We start from the raw sequence: 15,254 nt of genomic DNA, 5'->3' as shown, positions 1-15,254 counted from the left end.
TCCTTGAACTAGATTTTCAGTGTAGTTTAGGAAGAAGAGACTCCTTATTAGTATACATTTGAAAGCCCCGTATTTAATTAGTGTTGAATATCTGCTGTTACCTAAGTTGCCTGCAGAAATCTGCAATTTTTTTGATCTAATTATGTAAATCATTGCTTCTAATTGTCTGTAGTTTTGCATATCTTTAGCTTTACGAGGTATTTAAAAGGTCAATCCCACATGTAAAATAAATAACTGTATTAAAAATATATAGTGTAGCCAGAAAGGGAAAACATTGTATTTTGTTGTTTGCCCATTATAATTTATAATAAAATGCAGAAATTTAAAAAAAATGATTAGCCCCAAAACTGACCTTCATAGTTCGTAAATTTTCATATACGTTCTTGAAGATGGATGATCTAGAATGGATTTGTATCAGTCGGTCCTAAAGCAGTATAGAACAAAACTGTGATGTTAACATTGTATTTTAAGATCCTGGGAAATCCTAATGAGAGAACCATGGYTGAAGTTGTTCTGGAGCTTAAGTTAGGAACCTCAAAAGTTGTGCAATAGCCTTGCAAAAATTAAATCCGGACTGGTCGGCTGTTTACTGGATTTGGGCATGTTTCAGTATTCTGCAGGAAGCCGGCCGCTTTCTTTGCAATTCCACCATGAGCTGATCTCAGCAGTGAGCTCAGGTCTTCATTTGCCTCCGATAAGTATCCTAAGTAAAGGGAACTTCTAGGGCCTTTAGTTTGAAGGGGCATTTAGTTGCTGTTTTCTGCCACTAGTGTCTTCAGTACTAGGATGTTTGCTTTCAAAGTTTAGTGTTGCTTACACAAAACCAATGGTCAAAGATTTGCCACGTGATGGCGCCAAAAAGAGAAGAGAAAATAGTTCCTGGCAGAGGTGCCTGACAGAGTGCAATGCTGGCTGTCAACAGGACAAATTAGCCATATAGTGATGTACAAACGATAATAGCATAAGCAGCTATTAAACAGTACTAACATACTGACCCTGTACTATTATACATAACTTCTGTTGACTTTGTTTCAAATCTGTGATTCATATTGGACACCACCAAAGTCCTTTTTGAGAGAGAGAGAGAAAGGACTTTGCCACATCCAATATGAATAAAAAATAATTATATGTATTTATATATTTTATATATATATGTATATATAAAAATCGTAGGTATAATATTAGCATGTTCTCACACACACACATAATTTCCCATGTCTTTTGGCACTTTGTGAGCCACCTGTAGGTGACCCTCCCTGAGGAACACCTCCTTACCGTCTTGTCTTCCTGTTTCCACAGAGGATAAGTACGGCGAGTGGAGACGGCAGACATTATTGCTACCCACACTTTACATGTGCAGTGGACACAGAAAATATCCGTAGAGTGTTCAACGACTGTCGAGACATCATTCAGCGAATGCATCTTCGCCAGTACGAACTCTTGTGAGGGGGATCACCGTGGAACCTGTGGTTTTAAATTCTTTGCTCCTTACTCTTTCTCTTGATACTACCCCACACAGGGTGGAAGAATATACTATAGAAATGTCAGTCTTTTCASTTTGTTTACTTTAATTATTTATCCTTAAAGCTGATTTGAAGCAAGTCTGGGTTCTTTTCCTTCATGCTTTCTGGGACTATTTTTGTGCTTTATTTTGACATGCCACTTCTTCATCATTCCACTAAGCCTTTTGGCTACCTCTGTTCCCTTAGGTTTTGTTTTTTAACTGAACATAACCTGCTAATTTTTTCCCAGCAGGTTAATGTTAGTTCAAACTGGTATGTCAGCTGGATGACACTAAAGTCATTCCTATCCCTCTGTGTGGGTTTCCTTTTTAACATGACATTGAAGAGTACTTGATGGGTGAAAAAGATTAATGCACTTTGTATCAGGTTATTAAATACTGTTGAGGAAGTAGACACACAATGTAGCAGCACCACAATATTTATTACTCTGTCACAGTTTTTAGCATTTCTGAGTTGCAGGTCAACTGATAAAGTGACCTCCTCTTTTAAGCCGTTACTGGCACAGGAAGTAGAGTAGATAATGAGAGGAATAGTGAAGACAAAGCAATTTTTCTGGGGTTTTGGAGCTAAGTGTCTCTGCACACCTCAGGCATTTGAATTACAGCTACTTTTCAGCCTGTTGCATCTAGGCAGAAAATTTACCACCCTCACTTACGTTATTTGTGCTGTCCACAAATGATCCTTTTAGTTCAGATCATTCTTGGACAACAGTCCTCTCCCTATATATATTTTTTTGTTTTACTGCTGGTTTATTATATTGTACAGACTGTAAAATGTAATATTATTTTGTACAACTTTATTGAAGAAAAATACTTGTAGAAGATCTTTGTGCCTTGATTATGGCTGTACCTGTAAAATGAGCTAAGATGTAAGTATGTTTTTGATTGCGCTGTACAGCTTGATGTCAACCTTACCTGCAGCAGTGACTGAAGGTAAGAACTTTATCTGTAGAGTTTAGGGTTTTTTTTCTGGTTTATATAAAAATGCTCTTTAGTATAAAAATTATAAATTATGCAAATTAACCACTTACCTTTCCAAGTAAGGTATTACAGTCACCGGATGTTGCAGCAAACATGCCTTTCTCTTTTGAAGTCTCAGCTTTAAAACATTGGAATTCATTCAAGTGTCCAAATTGCAACCTGGTGTTGTTTCAATGGGAACCAAGGATCTTTTTTTCTTTATATTTAGAAAATATGTTTGGTAATTCTTTGGTCATTCATAGAACTTCACAATTGCACAGACCGATTGTGAATGTGTAAAGCACCATTATATAAAGCTCTTCAATCTTTGTACCAACAGCGGCTTTCATTGTGCAAGTAAATAGCAAGAAAGAAGGGGAAAAAAAAGGTGTATAAACCCTTGTGTCTGGCCTAAGAGAATTACAAGATGACATTTTTATTTCTCTTTTAATAAAGAGACACATTAGAAAATTGTTTTATTTTAAATATTGTAGAATCAAAATGTGTGAATATTTCTCAAACTTGAATAATTTATGCAAATGACATTCTCAAAACAAGTTGTGGTACAGTACAATATATAAAAAGCAAGAATTGCTGTAGCAATAAGGCATGTCCTTTTTAGTAACTATAACACTGCTTTATATTTTATACATAGGTGTTTTATGTCTGTGACTATATACTTTTCCTGTGTCCAAGATAACCTGTACAAATGTCTAAAATTACAGTTGCAATAACAGAAACCTAGAGAAGTGTTAGACTACATTACTTTATAGAATGTTTTACCACACTTTGGAACATCTCCACACTTCATTTTAAATTTAGGGAGAGATTAAGATCTAACACATTCCCAACAATGCCATATAAATCAGTGGGTTTGATTACTTCTTACTGTAAGGATTGTTGTTATTTATAAACCCTGATCAGTCATCTTTTAAATTCAGACTACAAATTCAGTACTTGTTTCTATGTGATGATAAATAATCCCATTTTAGATACTATAATATGACCATTTCCTTTTCTCAGAAATGTGTGTATTTTGATATTTCTATTTTCAATTAGTCAGTCATCAGATATTTCCTAGAAAGTGAAAGGCTGGGTGGAATAAGCTAGTAATAAATGAAATTCCCAAATGCAAAGATTCTCTCACTTCCCATGCCAAGAAAAGTAAACACCCCCCACACCCCCCCCCGCAAATGAATCATGAAATAGTCGTCTTTTCTTTAAAAACTATCCCCTAGCCCAGTAGTTAAGATTAGAGTCCCCAGCCTCTGCAGGAATGTCAGAAGAAAATTTGTCCTGGGTGTGGAATCGACCGTCTGTTTTTTTCTTGGGTAGGTGGGGAGAAGAGGTAGGTTTGTCACAGCTTCCCTTAGACTTAGCGAGGAAACACACTGAGCTCAGACCTTCACGTTCTAGTTGCTGCCACCCAGTTGGAGCCCTGTGGCCCAGCACTGCGGTGCGCTGCATCGCTGCTGGCAGTCTCCACCCTCCTCACCTAAATGCTAGTGAAGTTCAAAAAGTGACTCTACAATAAAGTTAACAAAACTTGGCAACCCTGCAGGATTCCAAAATAACGCACCTTCCTAGCCCTTCGCTGTAGGCTGAGGGCCAAGGCATAGGATGATGTTACTGCAGCTGTATTTGACCTTCCTTCTTGAAGAAGATCGGCAACTGGAGGGCCCCTCACCACACAGATCTCTGGGATGCAATAGGGCCCTCTTTTTTTAAGCTCATCATAGCACATCTTTTTAAAAATAGCAGCTTGAGGTGTCACCCTAATTTTTTTTTTTTTAAGCAGGTTTCAAGTGCGTTTCAGCAAACTGGATCCACGAGGCTTCTTCCTGTTGTTGTCTGGTAGACAATAACTGCAAATTGTTCTCAGCTAACAATTTAATATGTCAGGAACTGGAAGATTTCTTGTCCCAAACTACAGTCCCTTACATATGACGTTCTAAAAAGATTAAGAAAATCTGCATCTCAGTGCTGATGCATCTAGCTTCTGCCTGACCCTAACAAACAGAAGTATGACATTAGAAGGGCCATGCAGCAATAAAACGGAGAAATGTTTCCAGTTTGCAAGACTGAGCCTCCACCAGGGTAAGACACTAGTGCAGATAAGTGATGAGGCTATAGGATTTACATAATGTACAGTTAAACTTTTAATATACATATTTGATACAAAAATTATAGCAGGAAAAGGACTCATTTGATTGTAGAATACAGTATTTTTGTACAGCATGAAACATTCATTTCAGTTATTTATCCTGTAGTAGTCATATCAGCTGTATAGGACTTCTATGGTATGTGTAAATGCAACCTGCCTTCAGACTAGCAATCAAATTAGGTCATTTGCTGGCATGAATATAGCCTGATGTTTGACTGTTCTCAGCTTTGGCATTTCAGTGACTGAATGCAGATGTCTGGCTCTTCATACTGCTTTATGCTTACTGATTAAACGCTGAGCAAAATAAAACGGTGGAGTGAGAAGCTGAAAATGAGCTAGTATCAGGATTACAAGCAGAGCACCTGCTGCACAGTATATAGTAAAGACTCTGCTCTCGTACGGAAGGAAGCATTTTTGGAGGGAGAAGTCAGTTGGTGTTATGCTACCCTGGAAAAGAAATGAAGACTGTCACTTTGCTGTTACAGTGGTTCTAAATCAGATGTAACACCATGGCTGTCAGATCTCTGATTTTTTTAATTGTACTGGGTGGCAAGGGTTGGGGCCAGTTTCCTAGTACCAGTGCCTTCTCCAGGGGGCTGGCGAGTCAGTCTGTACCTTGTGGTGCTGGGCACTAACTGGAATATTCACCAGGCTAACGTTAGCCCAGAGGCCAATCTTCCCTCTGTTCCATCTAGAGTCAATAGAGAGCTGGGCTCCTCATCTGATCTGCCTTCAAGAGAAGCCTAACTTTAGCTGCTGTAAATCAACCTGGAAGGAGCCTTGCTAGGCTGAAGTTAGGTTTTGTGAATGTGCCCCTTCCTTTTCTCCAAGCCCTCCTTTTACCCAGTCCATGCTGAAAAACCGTGTTGGCTAATCCAAATTATTAACATGAGTTGAAACAGTAACATAAAAGACCTTAATTTGGTTTTGGTTTGAATTTGCAATTCAAATTAAAGTTTACAAAAGACTGAGGCTGATATAAAATGGTAGTGAAGACAACGCAACTGTAATTAGCCAACCTGTTTTGCAGTGAAGATGCACTGTCTGGCATGTGCAGAGAGCATATGTAGTTTGAAGGCAGCTACTCTCAGGAATACGGAATAAACAGAACTACTTTTAAGAAGAAATATTTACAGTTGGATAAAATGAATTTAAAATTTTGGGGTTGCCTGTGTAATAAACAGCCTACACCCAACAGCAGTAAAATACATTAAAGATTTTTGCCCCAAGTCACAAATTACTCTGTAAACAGGATTGCAGGTTTTGCTTCTTTCTCCAAGTTTTTAAGAGTTCTGTTTTATTTTTGAACTGGGGAACTAATTGATTTACCTCTAAGGATATACAAAGCACTGGAACTACCTGTGAGAACATAACCAACACACTGCATAAAATGTGAATTGGAAATGAGGAGGCAAACTATTGGCATGTGACAAACGTTTTCACTGTGTGAAGTGGTTAATGCACGAGTTTGAAAACCATGATCACCATGCAGAAGTTGAGGTGGATATGGTCTTGTTTTCATAGTTGGTAAATCAACCGAGCAAAACTAGTCTTTCTACTGTTCAGTGCACAATACTGATTATTTTTACAAGTCAATAGTTTACAATGCACCCTCTTTATAAGAAAATGTTGGATGGTTGTACCCATATACTAATTAGATCTTTAACAGCATTGCTTTGTACCACACAGAACATGTGGCTCCCACAGATGTACTTTATAAAGTGGATGCAGTGTACTGAGTGGGTTGGGTGGGTAGGCAATTTTTTTATTTTTATTTTTTGTTTTTACAGGTAGAATCAGTTTTAAAATATAGCTGACTGCCATGTTGATTTATTTATGAAAGTTATCTGACAAAAATAAAAAAATTAAAACTTACCATGATGAAATTAGGATTGTTTCTATTCCTCCAGCTGAATGATGGGACACTGATTTCTGGAATTTTCCCTGCATGCAGCACTTCACAAGCACTATGCGTATGTCCACTGAGAATCAAACGGGGATGAAACCACCATATCAGCTAGAATACAAAATGGCAAAGCCAGAAGTTAAGTTATAACTAAAAATAAATTCAGCTTAACACCAAATTTTTTCTTCTGACAGAATAAAAAATGGAAGGGAGTGCTAATATTCTTACAAAGTGTTTTGTATAAACTACTGTTTTCCAGTAAAACACTTGTTGCCGTTGTAATATTAATCACACTCATTTGGCCCTCATCCCAAATACTGGATTTTTTTTTTGGCCATACAGATTAGAACAACAAAGCCAATACCATGTTGTTGGCATCACAAATGGAAAAATCTTGTTTTTAATAAAGCAATGCTGTTTCTTGTCTAAGGGGGAATTTTGTACTGTCAGTCTTGAGTGAACACATTTCCACAGCAGGAAACAAATACTGCCCATTAGATTTACTGGGAATATTTCAACTTTGCATTTTCTTGTGGTAATTAATTCAGCAAAAGCAATACTTTCAGAGTGTTGGAGAATAGTGACTTTCTACCAGATTTGTCCAAATGTACACATTATATAAAGTACAAGATGCTAAATTAGAGATAATGACACTGCAGCAGACTTGAGAGCACCTGGACTTACCACCTGTACACGTGCCGCAGAATCAAGGCCATGGCCACGGTGATCCTTAAGGAAGCAGCTTTAACAAGCAGTCTCGCAAAGGCCTCGTTAAAGCAGGAGCAGCTGTGGTCAGCTTGTCTCAGGGAGCATTTGTCCTTTCCAGCATTATTTCTTTCAGCTATAGATATTTAAACACACACACACACACACACACACACACACACACACCCCAAGATACTAAGGTTGCTAAATTAATCAAACCTTTTGTGATGCCTCTTGAGATAGTACATCATACTTTTCTTTAAATGGGATGTTCTTCTCCTCTGGAGGGGCAGCATCTTCTCCACTGCATTCAGCATCACTTTTCCGATAGAGAGGGTAATGCTGGGAGAAATCCACAGCAAGGATCAGTTGTTAACAATCCAGCCTTTGCAGAAAGTTACTAAATACACCAAAAACATGTCAACATCTTGCCTCACCCCATCTCCAACACACCTGTAAAAGGATTGGTTCAGAAGCTGGAAGCTTTTCCACATCACTGCACCTTTTGTTGGAATGATTCGGTTTCTGTGAATAAAATCAGTCCATACAAATTATCTTCACCTATGTGTACAGGAGGGGTGGGGAAGGGAATTAAACTATAACTAGGGAGGGGGTCATTTGTTTTTGAGAAAAGCAGTATCAGCACAGAATACAGTGTTTAAATACAGTCCACTGTGTAAGCTCTTTTAAGATCCTCTGCCATGAGTGAAAGGGGGATGGTGTAGATAGAGCTGCACTCTTTCTGAATGCAGAAAGCAATAGCAGAATTTCACTGCACAAACAAGGAAAAAGAGATTTAGGACACCCTGAGAGAGAGAGAGCAGTTACAGTCTGGCGATGTTTTCACTGGGAGATGGTTTCCTGATTGACTGCCCGCTCAGTAAATCATGCTGCCTACCTTGGTTTCAGTCTGCCTATGAAAAAAGGGAACAGGGATGAAATATGAGAGGCAATTGGATTTGATGAAAAAAGAAGAAAAAAAAACTAAGATTAAAACCTTATTAAGCTGTCAAGACAAGACTCTAGTAAAATCAAAAAACTACACGAATAGGCTAGTTTGAAGGACATAGAGAAGAACAATTGCATAAATATAAATGCAAGGATTATTACACATCTTATGTCAAAGGCAGAGGGTTACAGAACTTTTCCTGCCATTCCTTGGACTGGGAGAAATGGCAGTCTGTGCAAGGTTAGCTGGCAGCACTAACAACAGAGTTAGCACCATTACCGCAAAATAACACAGTGAACAGCGAAGTAAAAATGTTAAAGGAAAAATGAAGAGAAAGAGAGTTTTGCTAACAAGTTACAATATGAAYAGGAAGCAGATTTTTTTCAGTCATGAATCTTAGTTGTATCCTGACTGTTGCCGCAGTACCAACAATTCCATTGCAGCAGCCGAGCTGCTGGCTATAATCAGATCTTTAATAAACTCTTACCTGCTGGGAGCAATTCAGTTTGTGAGAAAGAGCCACAAGCTCTGCCTCTGAAGTACGGCAGATAGCACAGCCGTCACTCTCCATGGCTACGCTGTTCACTATGACAAAGCTGGAAAATACAAGGAAGTGGGTAAAGAGAAAGAAAGTGGGGAGGGCAGAGAAGCATTTACTATTCATGCACAAAAGTGGGATAAGCCTTATTTTATAAAACGCAAGTATTCAGAAGTTGGACGCAGCTCAGCAAAACAGCAGAAAGTAGCAGCTTCCCAAATCACATGCTATAAATCCTCTCTTGAGTATCCATATTGCAGGTTACCATTTCTCTACATCGTAGCTTGTTTTATAATTTGTTGTTACTTAGGTTGCACAATATACTGTGTGCCAAAAATTTCATGTTTACACTTCAAGATTCTTTTTAATATTGTAATGGGTACTTAAACTGTATTCTAGTGGCAGCTAGAAGCCCACTAAACTGAATTCTGAGGAAAAGGGGAAGTTGCTTTTCCCTAAACATACATTTTAGACATCAGAGGAAATCCAATTTCTTCTGAACAACTGAAAAGCGAAATGGCACTTGGCCATCTGCCCTGAACATACTTTGTTTCACACCTTGTGGTCTCTCACAAGGAAAATGGGATTTTACTTGTAAAAGAAATAAAGTTTTCCCAGTATATTTCAAACTATGACCTTCTGCCACCAGATTTATTCCTGTTGTAGTCACTCATTCAGGACTCAATGAATAGACATATTCCCAGCTCAATTCAATATACAGACATAAATGAGCTGAATGCCTCCATTTAAATTACTGGTCAAAACCAAAATAAGTTTAAATTCTGTTTTATCAAATCATCTGCTTTTAGACCACTGATCTGTTATAGAATAGTTTATCCAGTAACATTTCATTAACAATGTAGCTCATTTCAGTTAGTGAATATGGTACTATACATAAAATCCACTGCTGGATGCAATTCTGCTGTGCTGTTTTATCAAAGGTGATATGGAGATTTCCCTGATAACTATTTCTAAAAACAGCTGAAATACATATGCAGGGGACCTCACATCCACATGGTAAACAATAGTATTATACTGACCATTCGTGAAGCTCATAAGTCTCCCTAAAAAACGCATCAATTTAGACCTGTTTAGAATGCTTTAAAATTTTGTTTAATTAAGGGAACCAGCTTAAAGTTGTAGCTTTTGAATCTTACATTAGCATAAAAAATTATAAACTGATGGCATACATGCCAAACTACAGACTCGCAATGGGTTTTCTCTTCATGTATCTGAGGCAAATAAGTAAGTAAATAAATAAATAAACAGAAAACAAAAGGCCCTTCCACAGATCCACTGTTGCTCTCCCTCATCAGACTCCTACACAGTATGTGAAAATAACAAAAGGACACACATCAGACAACTACAGAAACAGCAACCCCTTTGCTACCTTACCAGTGACCGCCAATGAACAGACATGCAACTATGAGAACAAGCTCTGTAACAAGATCTACTAGAAGCCAAACCGAGCTGGTGCATTATTACCCCACCCTGTGGCAAAACTTTGGACAAACTACTGCTATCTTGCCAAATTCCTGAAATACAAATTAAGTTCTGCAGACTAAAGAAGTTATTAAAACTAATGAAACTCTAACACGTAAGCACAGACAGGTTTTGTTTGTTTTTCTTTACTGAATCCCATTTTTCTTTTATGTTTACAGCCATGGGTCATTACCAGCYGCAAGGAAGTAGAAACACAAACCAGAGAAGCCGATTCCAACTCCACAGTACTTTTCCATTTAAAAGTATGACAAATTATCTTGCTCAAAGTAGCAGCCTCCACTCTGTATCAAAAAATGTGTTTGTACAGTGTTTCCTTTAACATAGCACAAACTAGATACAAAGCAAAAACAATTTTAAGAAGCTGTAAGCTAAGAATTCCAATACTATTTCATTAGAAACACCACTTGCAAATCTCATCTTTCATCATTCAGGTCTCCTAGATCAGTAACCACTACTCTGAACACTGAAAAAAAAAATTATATATACTCACTTTATTCCTTTTCGAGTTATTAGCTTTCCTGAAGTAAAATTGAAAACCTTTTCAAATCTCTTTACCTTGTAAGTGGTCATTCTGTGTGATAGAACAAAAATACAGCTGAGGAAAAAACTGGCATTATAAATAATTTGACACAGTTTTACATTTTTAAGACCATTCACACAGCTTATCACTCCATTATCTAGATCACATATTCAAGATTAGATCTGCCAAACTCACAGGGATGCTCTGCCACTCATAGTGTATTCTGTCCCAATGGTAAGTGCAAGCACATCCATCCTACAGGAGAGCAAGGGCACTTACACTTTTCCATGCTGAGATAACAGGAGAAAGTCTAAGTACTTATCAGCCACTGAAGCCCAACAGAAGAAAAAGCAGCCTCAAGACTTCTCTGCCAGTGCAGAGCAACCAGCTCCGAACTTCACAACATGCTCAGAGCAGCACAAAATGAGTCTGAAAACAGTTCTACAGTGTACTCCTATAGCGCATTGTCCACAGATCAATACACTTTAAGATCCTGGTCTAAATTACAATCCCTTCCAACTTGGTTATGATCAAAAATATTCTGTATAAACACACAGAAAGTCACTGAGACACGAAAATGGTTACTGTATGTATGCATGCTGACACTTCAGTCGTGACGCTTGCCTATTCTTTCACTCACAAAACTTACTCATAATGAAATCCAATGTCATGATTTCCAACGATAACCACTAGCTCAGTAGGAACTGGATGTCTAAACATTTTCCGAAATCTCCTGACATCATCTGCCCATGCCTGCAGGAAAATAGAGAAATTAACACTGTTCCACAATATTGTAAGAGAACCATAAATATGTAATACAGAAGTGCACACTCAGCGAGATGTTCACATTTTAAAACTAGGTATTAGAGGGAAAAGTGCTAAGGTACTACCAAAAATGAAGGAAAATCACATGATTTCAACTCATATCTAACATCCTAGAAGCTTCTATCAGTAAGACAACCATAGTAATATTAAATAAAGCCTTGCATACCTAGTCTGTCTTATTCTGCTGTCCATTTCCTTCAAGAAATCCTCTTTTTTGAAATAAAATTCATACCTGAGGTGAGCTCCATTTTCCTTCATCAAAGACATCTCCCAGAATAAAAACAATATCTGGCTGCAGTAACCACAAAGCAGTTTGGAAAGATCTCTCCATTTGCCATTCCCTAAGGGGAAAATATACACCCAGTCGTCACTAACTTCTGCATCCTTGACTCTGAATGCACAAACACAGCCTGGCAGGAAAGTGAAGATAGCTCCTACCTCCTGAAAGTGCGAATATGAAATTCAATTTAAATACTTCGAAAGGAGTTTAAAATGCAGTAGGTGCTTCTAAACTCACCACAGAACAATTAGGACTAGCTTGCACAAGAAGTAATACCAGTTTGTTTATCTTTATTCATTACAAATTCATTAAACACTGTTCTGATCAATTGCTGAAATATTGCATGGGTTTTACTATGTCATTGTTTCTTCAACAAAAGTTTATGATGATYATATCATGGCAAAATTAGTACTTTCTTGCAGCATTCTGCTTCCTTGTGGATTGACAGAAACAATGTGGCTTTGTGCATTAGGCACAGGATTGGATTATCTTTGCTTTTAAATCTGATTTTGCCACTGATTATTCTGCTACAAACTGCTACCAGCTTCCCTTTCTGCAATTAAAGGTATAAACTAGATGGACATCAAAGTTATCTGGCTCCTTTTTAAGGCATTTTATAAATCATTGCTACACACTGGAAAAGACTGTCTGCCCTATCTAAAATGCTCAGGCGTCTACACCCACAAACTACCTGAACGTTCAATACTGCACTGACTAAATAAGGCCCATTCCTTAACCTTTCAACACTAGTTTATGATCATCGGTCCAAATCCAGACAGGCAAGTCAGAGCCAGCATACTTACTTCTTACAAATACCACAACATTAGTTATAACCATCTGTCCCATTAGTTACTATTAAAAGCTCTAAAAACAGGATAGAGATTATTCCAAAAATTAAATTATTACCTTCTTAGTTTATCCAGCCAATGTCCTTTGATTTCACCAAGCAGGTGAGTATCAGCTAAAATTATGGCCTTCAGGACCRAAGTAGAAATCTCTTTGTTACCCATGTGAGCTCCAGCTTTCACTTCTGGCCAGTGACATTGAAAAATCACCACATAATAAATTAAAAATTCACAAAATATTAACACTGAGCTTACGAAGAAAATAAGTTTCATCAGGAAACAGATCCTTTTCTTCAAAGGAAGAGTTCTCACAGCGCTTGAGCTAGATTGAAGCATTGCAGTACCAGCAAAAGAGTCTTTCCCAATGGCTAAGTTCTCCTCATTGAGCTGAAAACAGTAGGGGCTATTCACAGGACCAAGTCGGGCTTCACATCAGTACTGCGACCCTGCAGAGGGAATACAAAATAAAACATTCACAAGGCCGGCATTCCCTTAAAATGTAAGGAGCTACCATGCACAGCCTACAGTGTTAGCTTCGCGTCACCCTGAAAGCTCTGGAAATATGCAAAACTGAACTAAAAAGCAAAGCTGGTCTCCTTTGGATAGCTTTAACCCACACAGAAGGCCACGCTATTGCACGTAGATTGGCGCTCTGGGCTACCAGGATCAAGGCAGCTAGTTTAAAGCCAGCTAGGACCTGGCTGCCTGATGTTCTTGTGACTATACAGTGCAAACACCATGAGTAGGGGTCACAGACACAGCCCAGCTTGAACGGCAGCAAAAAAAAGGAGAGAGGTGGTGCTGAGAGGCAGAGCAAGGAATTACACTGGGATCCACACCATCCCAGCCGCTGCAATGCCGCATGCAACCACTGTCAGGCACAAGTCGCATAACACAGCTACACCAAATCAATACAACTACCACCTCTAAAAAGGCTCATTGCAAGAACTTCCAACAACCAGAAGGAATTTACTATCCCCGAAACCAATTTACTGGAGCTTTCCAGGAAGATAGGCCCAGATACACGAGTAGCTAACTAAGAGTGCTTCATTTCTAACAAGGGAACCAAGAAATGTCTAAGCCTCGTGGAGACAGAGACAGCAATATAACTGAAGAGAAATGTGGGAAAATAAGCTCTTATAAGTTGGCAAATAGTTTGTATTTACAGATTTCTTTCTCTCTGGATGGCTCGTAACCCAAACAGGGAACCTATCCACTTTTAGAATGATAATGTTATTACTTATTTTAGGTCATTTTAAAGGCTAATCTGAAATAAATGTCTCTACTCTCACAAGCCACAACTTTAACAGAGCTCTTTGACTGTTTCACTCGTTTACAGGCATTTAACAGAAGCTCCTTACTTCGGGGTTAAGGAGAAGCTTTACCCACAGTTTCACATTTCTGTTTCTTCTACAGTCCTTCACAGGAACACCTCCAGCGGTAAGTGCCACAAGAAACAAGTATCCCAGCTGAGAAGACAGGGATACTAGCCTTATGTTCAAGAAAAATGCCTAAGTTTCACCTGCAGCCTCTCCAGGATTCATTCAGAAGAGCACTGCATGTCTGAAAGACCCATTTTTACAGCTAACCAAGTACAATGTATTAACAGTCCGAGGGAAGGACTAGCAGAAGAGCAGTGAAGATGTTACTTCACATGCTCATCAAAAAACTTCCAGAGAAACGTGAGAAGAAAAGTCTTTTATTTTCCCCCAAAGAATAGGATTACTTTTGTGCTTACTAAGTTAAAAAAGTTCTAACACAGGACTAAGTTCTAGGACATCAGTAATTATCGAACACTTCTGGAAAATATAGAAAGGAAAATAAGCACTATTCTAATAGACAGGAAAAGGCATTGCAAAATGTATTCCCTAGTTTTGACAGCTTCAGCTATTGAGTACTATTACAACGATTAACAGCCAGTGTCCACTTATGCTGACTAAATCTGATTATAACTGAATACTCATTACCTTTTAAAATTTAGCATTAGGAAAACTGGGACAAAAATACAGAACCATATAAATTTAATATTTTTAATTATTATTTTTTTAAATCAGTAGCACACACAGAGCAGTAACAAAACTTGAATTGTTTCACTGCCCCATGCCCCAGGCTCATTTGATTCACATCTTATGGAGAGCAAAAACTGACATGACATGATTATTGTAGTTTTCCAGTCAAAACCTCCATTTGATAATAGCCATTTATTTTCAAATATGAGCTTCTATTAACAACACTACAAAGTACTTACTCATAAAAGAGAACCATTAATCTGTAGCATGTAACATTTCTAATATGCATTATTTAATGTTAGCACAACTAATACTTAATTGCAGCAACTCAGTTTAGATAAACTTAGTTTTGCAGGAGAAAGCCACTGGCCAGACATAACAATTTCATGATACAGTGGAACTACAAATAAAGCCTGATTAACTTGTTTAATATTAATCTCATCTATATCTCATTCAACCAGTATAATAAAAATCAACAAGATCTTGTTTTCATATCTCACAAGGCAAGATTAAAGCAGAAATGTCTGT

General features: G+C 38.0%; 2 protein-coding genes across 5 annotated transcripts in view; one reads left to right on the top strand and one right to left on the bottom strand.

Moving 5' to 3' along the window:
• The window catches only part of GNAL (G protein subunit alpha L), a 127,646-nt gene extending 123,372 nt beyond the window's left edge, over window positions 1-4,274 (top strand). The window contains exon 12 of the mRNA XM_026063049.1: window positions 1,300-4,274. Coding sequence (XP_025918834.1) covers window positions 1,300-1,446 — 147 coding nt within the window. The 3' untranslated portion in view covers window positions 1,447-4,274. The remainder of the gene's footprint in view (window positions 1-1,299) is intronic.
• A 347-nt stretch (window positions 4,275-4,621) lies between these two features.
• The window catches only part of MPPE1 (metallophosphoesterase 1), a 33,821-nt gene continuing 23,188 nt past the window's right edge, over window positions 4,622-15,254 (bottom strand). For all 4 annotated transcript variants that reach the window (XM_026063046.1, XM_026063044.1, XM_026063048.1 and 1 more), the window contains exons 2-10: window positions 12,779-13,163; window positions 11,825-11,933; window positions 11,417-11,520; window positions 10,738-10,818; window positions 8,694-8,802; window positions 7,711-7,782; window positions 7,477-7,599; window positions 6,523-6,663; window positions 4,622-5,093 (exon numbers count right to left, since the gene is read on the bottom strand). In XM_026063046.1, the coding sequence (XP_025918831.1) occupies window positions 4,911-5,093; window positions 6,523-6,663; window positions 7,477-7,599; window positions 7,711-7,782; window positions 8,694-8,802; window positions 10,738-10,818; window positions 11,417-11,520; window positions 11,825-11,933; window positions 12,779-13,053 (1,197 nt within the window). In that variant the 5' untranslated portion in view covers window positions 13,054-13,163 and the 3' untranslated portion in view covers window positions 4,622-4,910. The remainder of the gene's footprint in view (window positions 5,094-6,522; window positions 6,664-7,476; window positions 7,600-7,710; window positions 7,783-8,693; window positions 8,803-10,737; window positions 10,819-11,416; window positions 11,521-11,824; window positions 11,934-12,778; window positions 13,164-15,254) is intronic.

This window comes from Apteryx rowi, unplaced genomic scaffold (assembly GCF_003343035.1).
Source record: "Apteryx rowi isolate R43461 unplaced genomic scaffold, aptRow1 scaffold_199, whole genome shotgun sequence".
NCBI lineage: Eukaryota > Metazoa > Chordata > Aves > Apterygiformes > Apterygidae > Apteryx > Apteryx rowi.
Note: the sequence above shows the minus strand (reverse complement) of the source record. Positions and strands in the feature narration are given on the sequence as shown.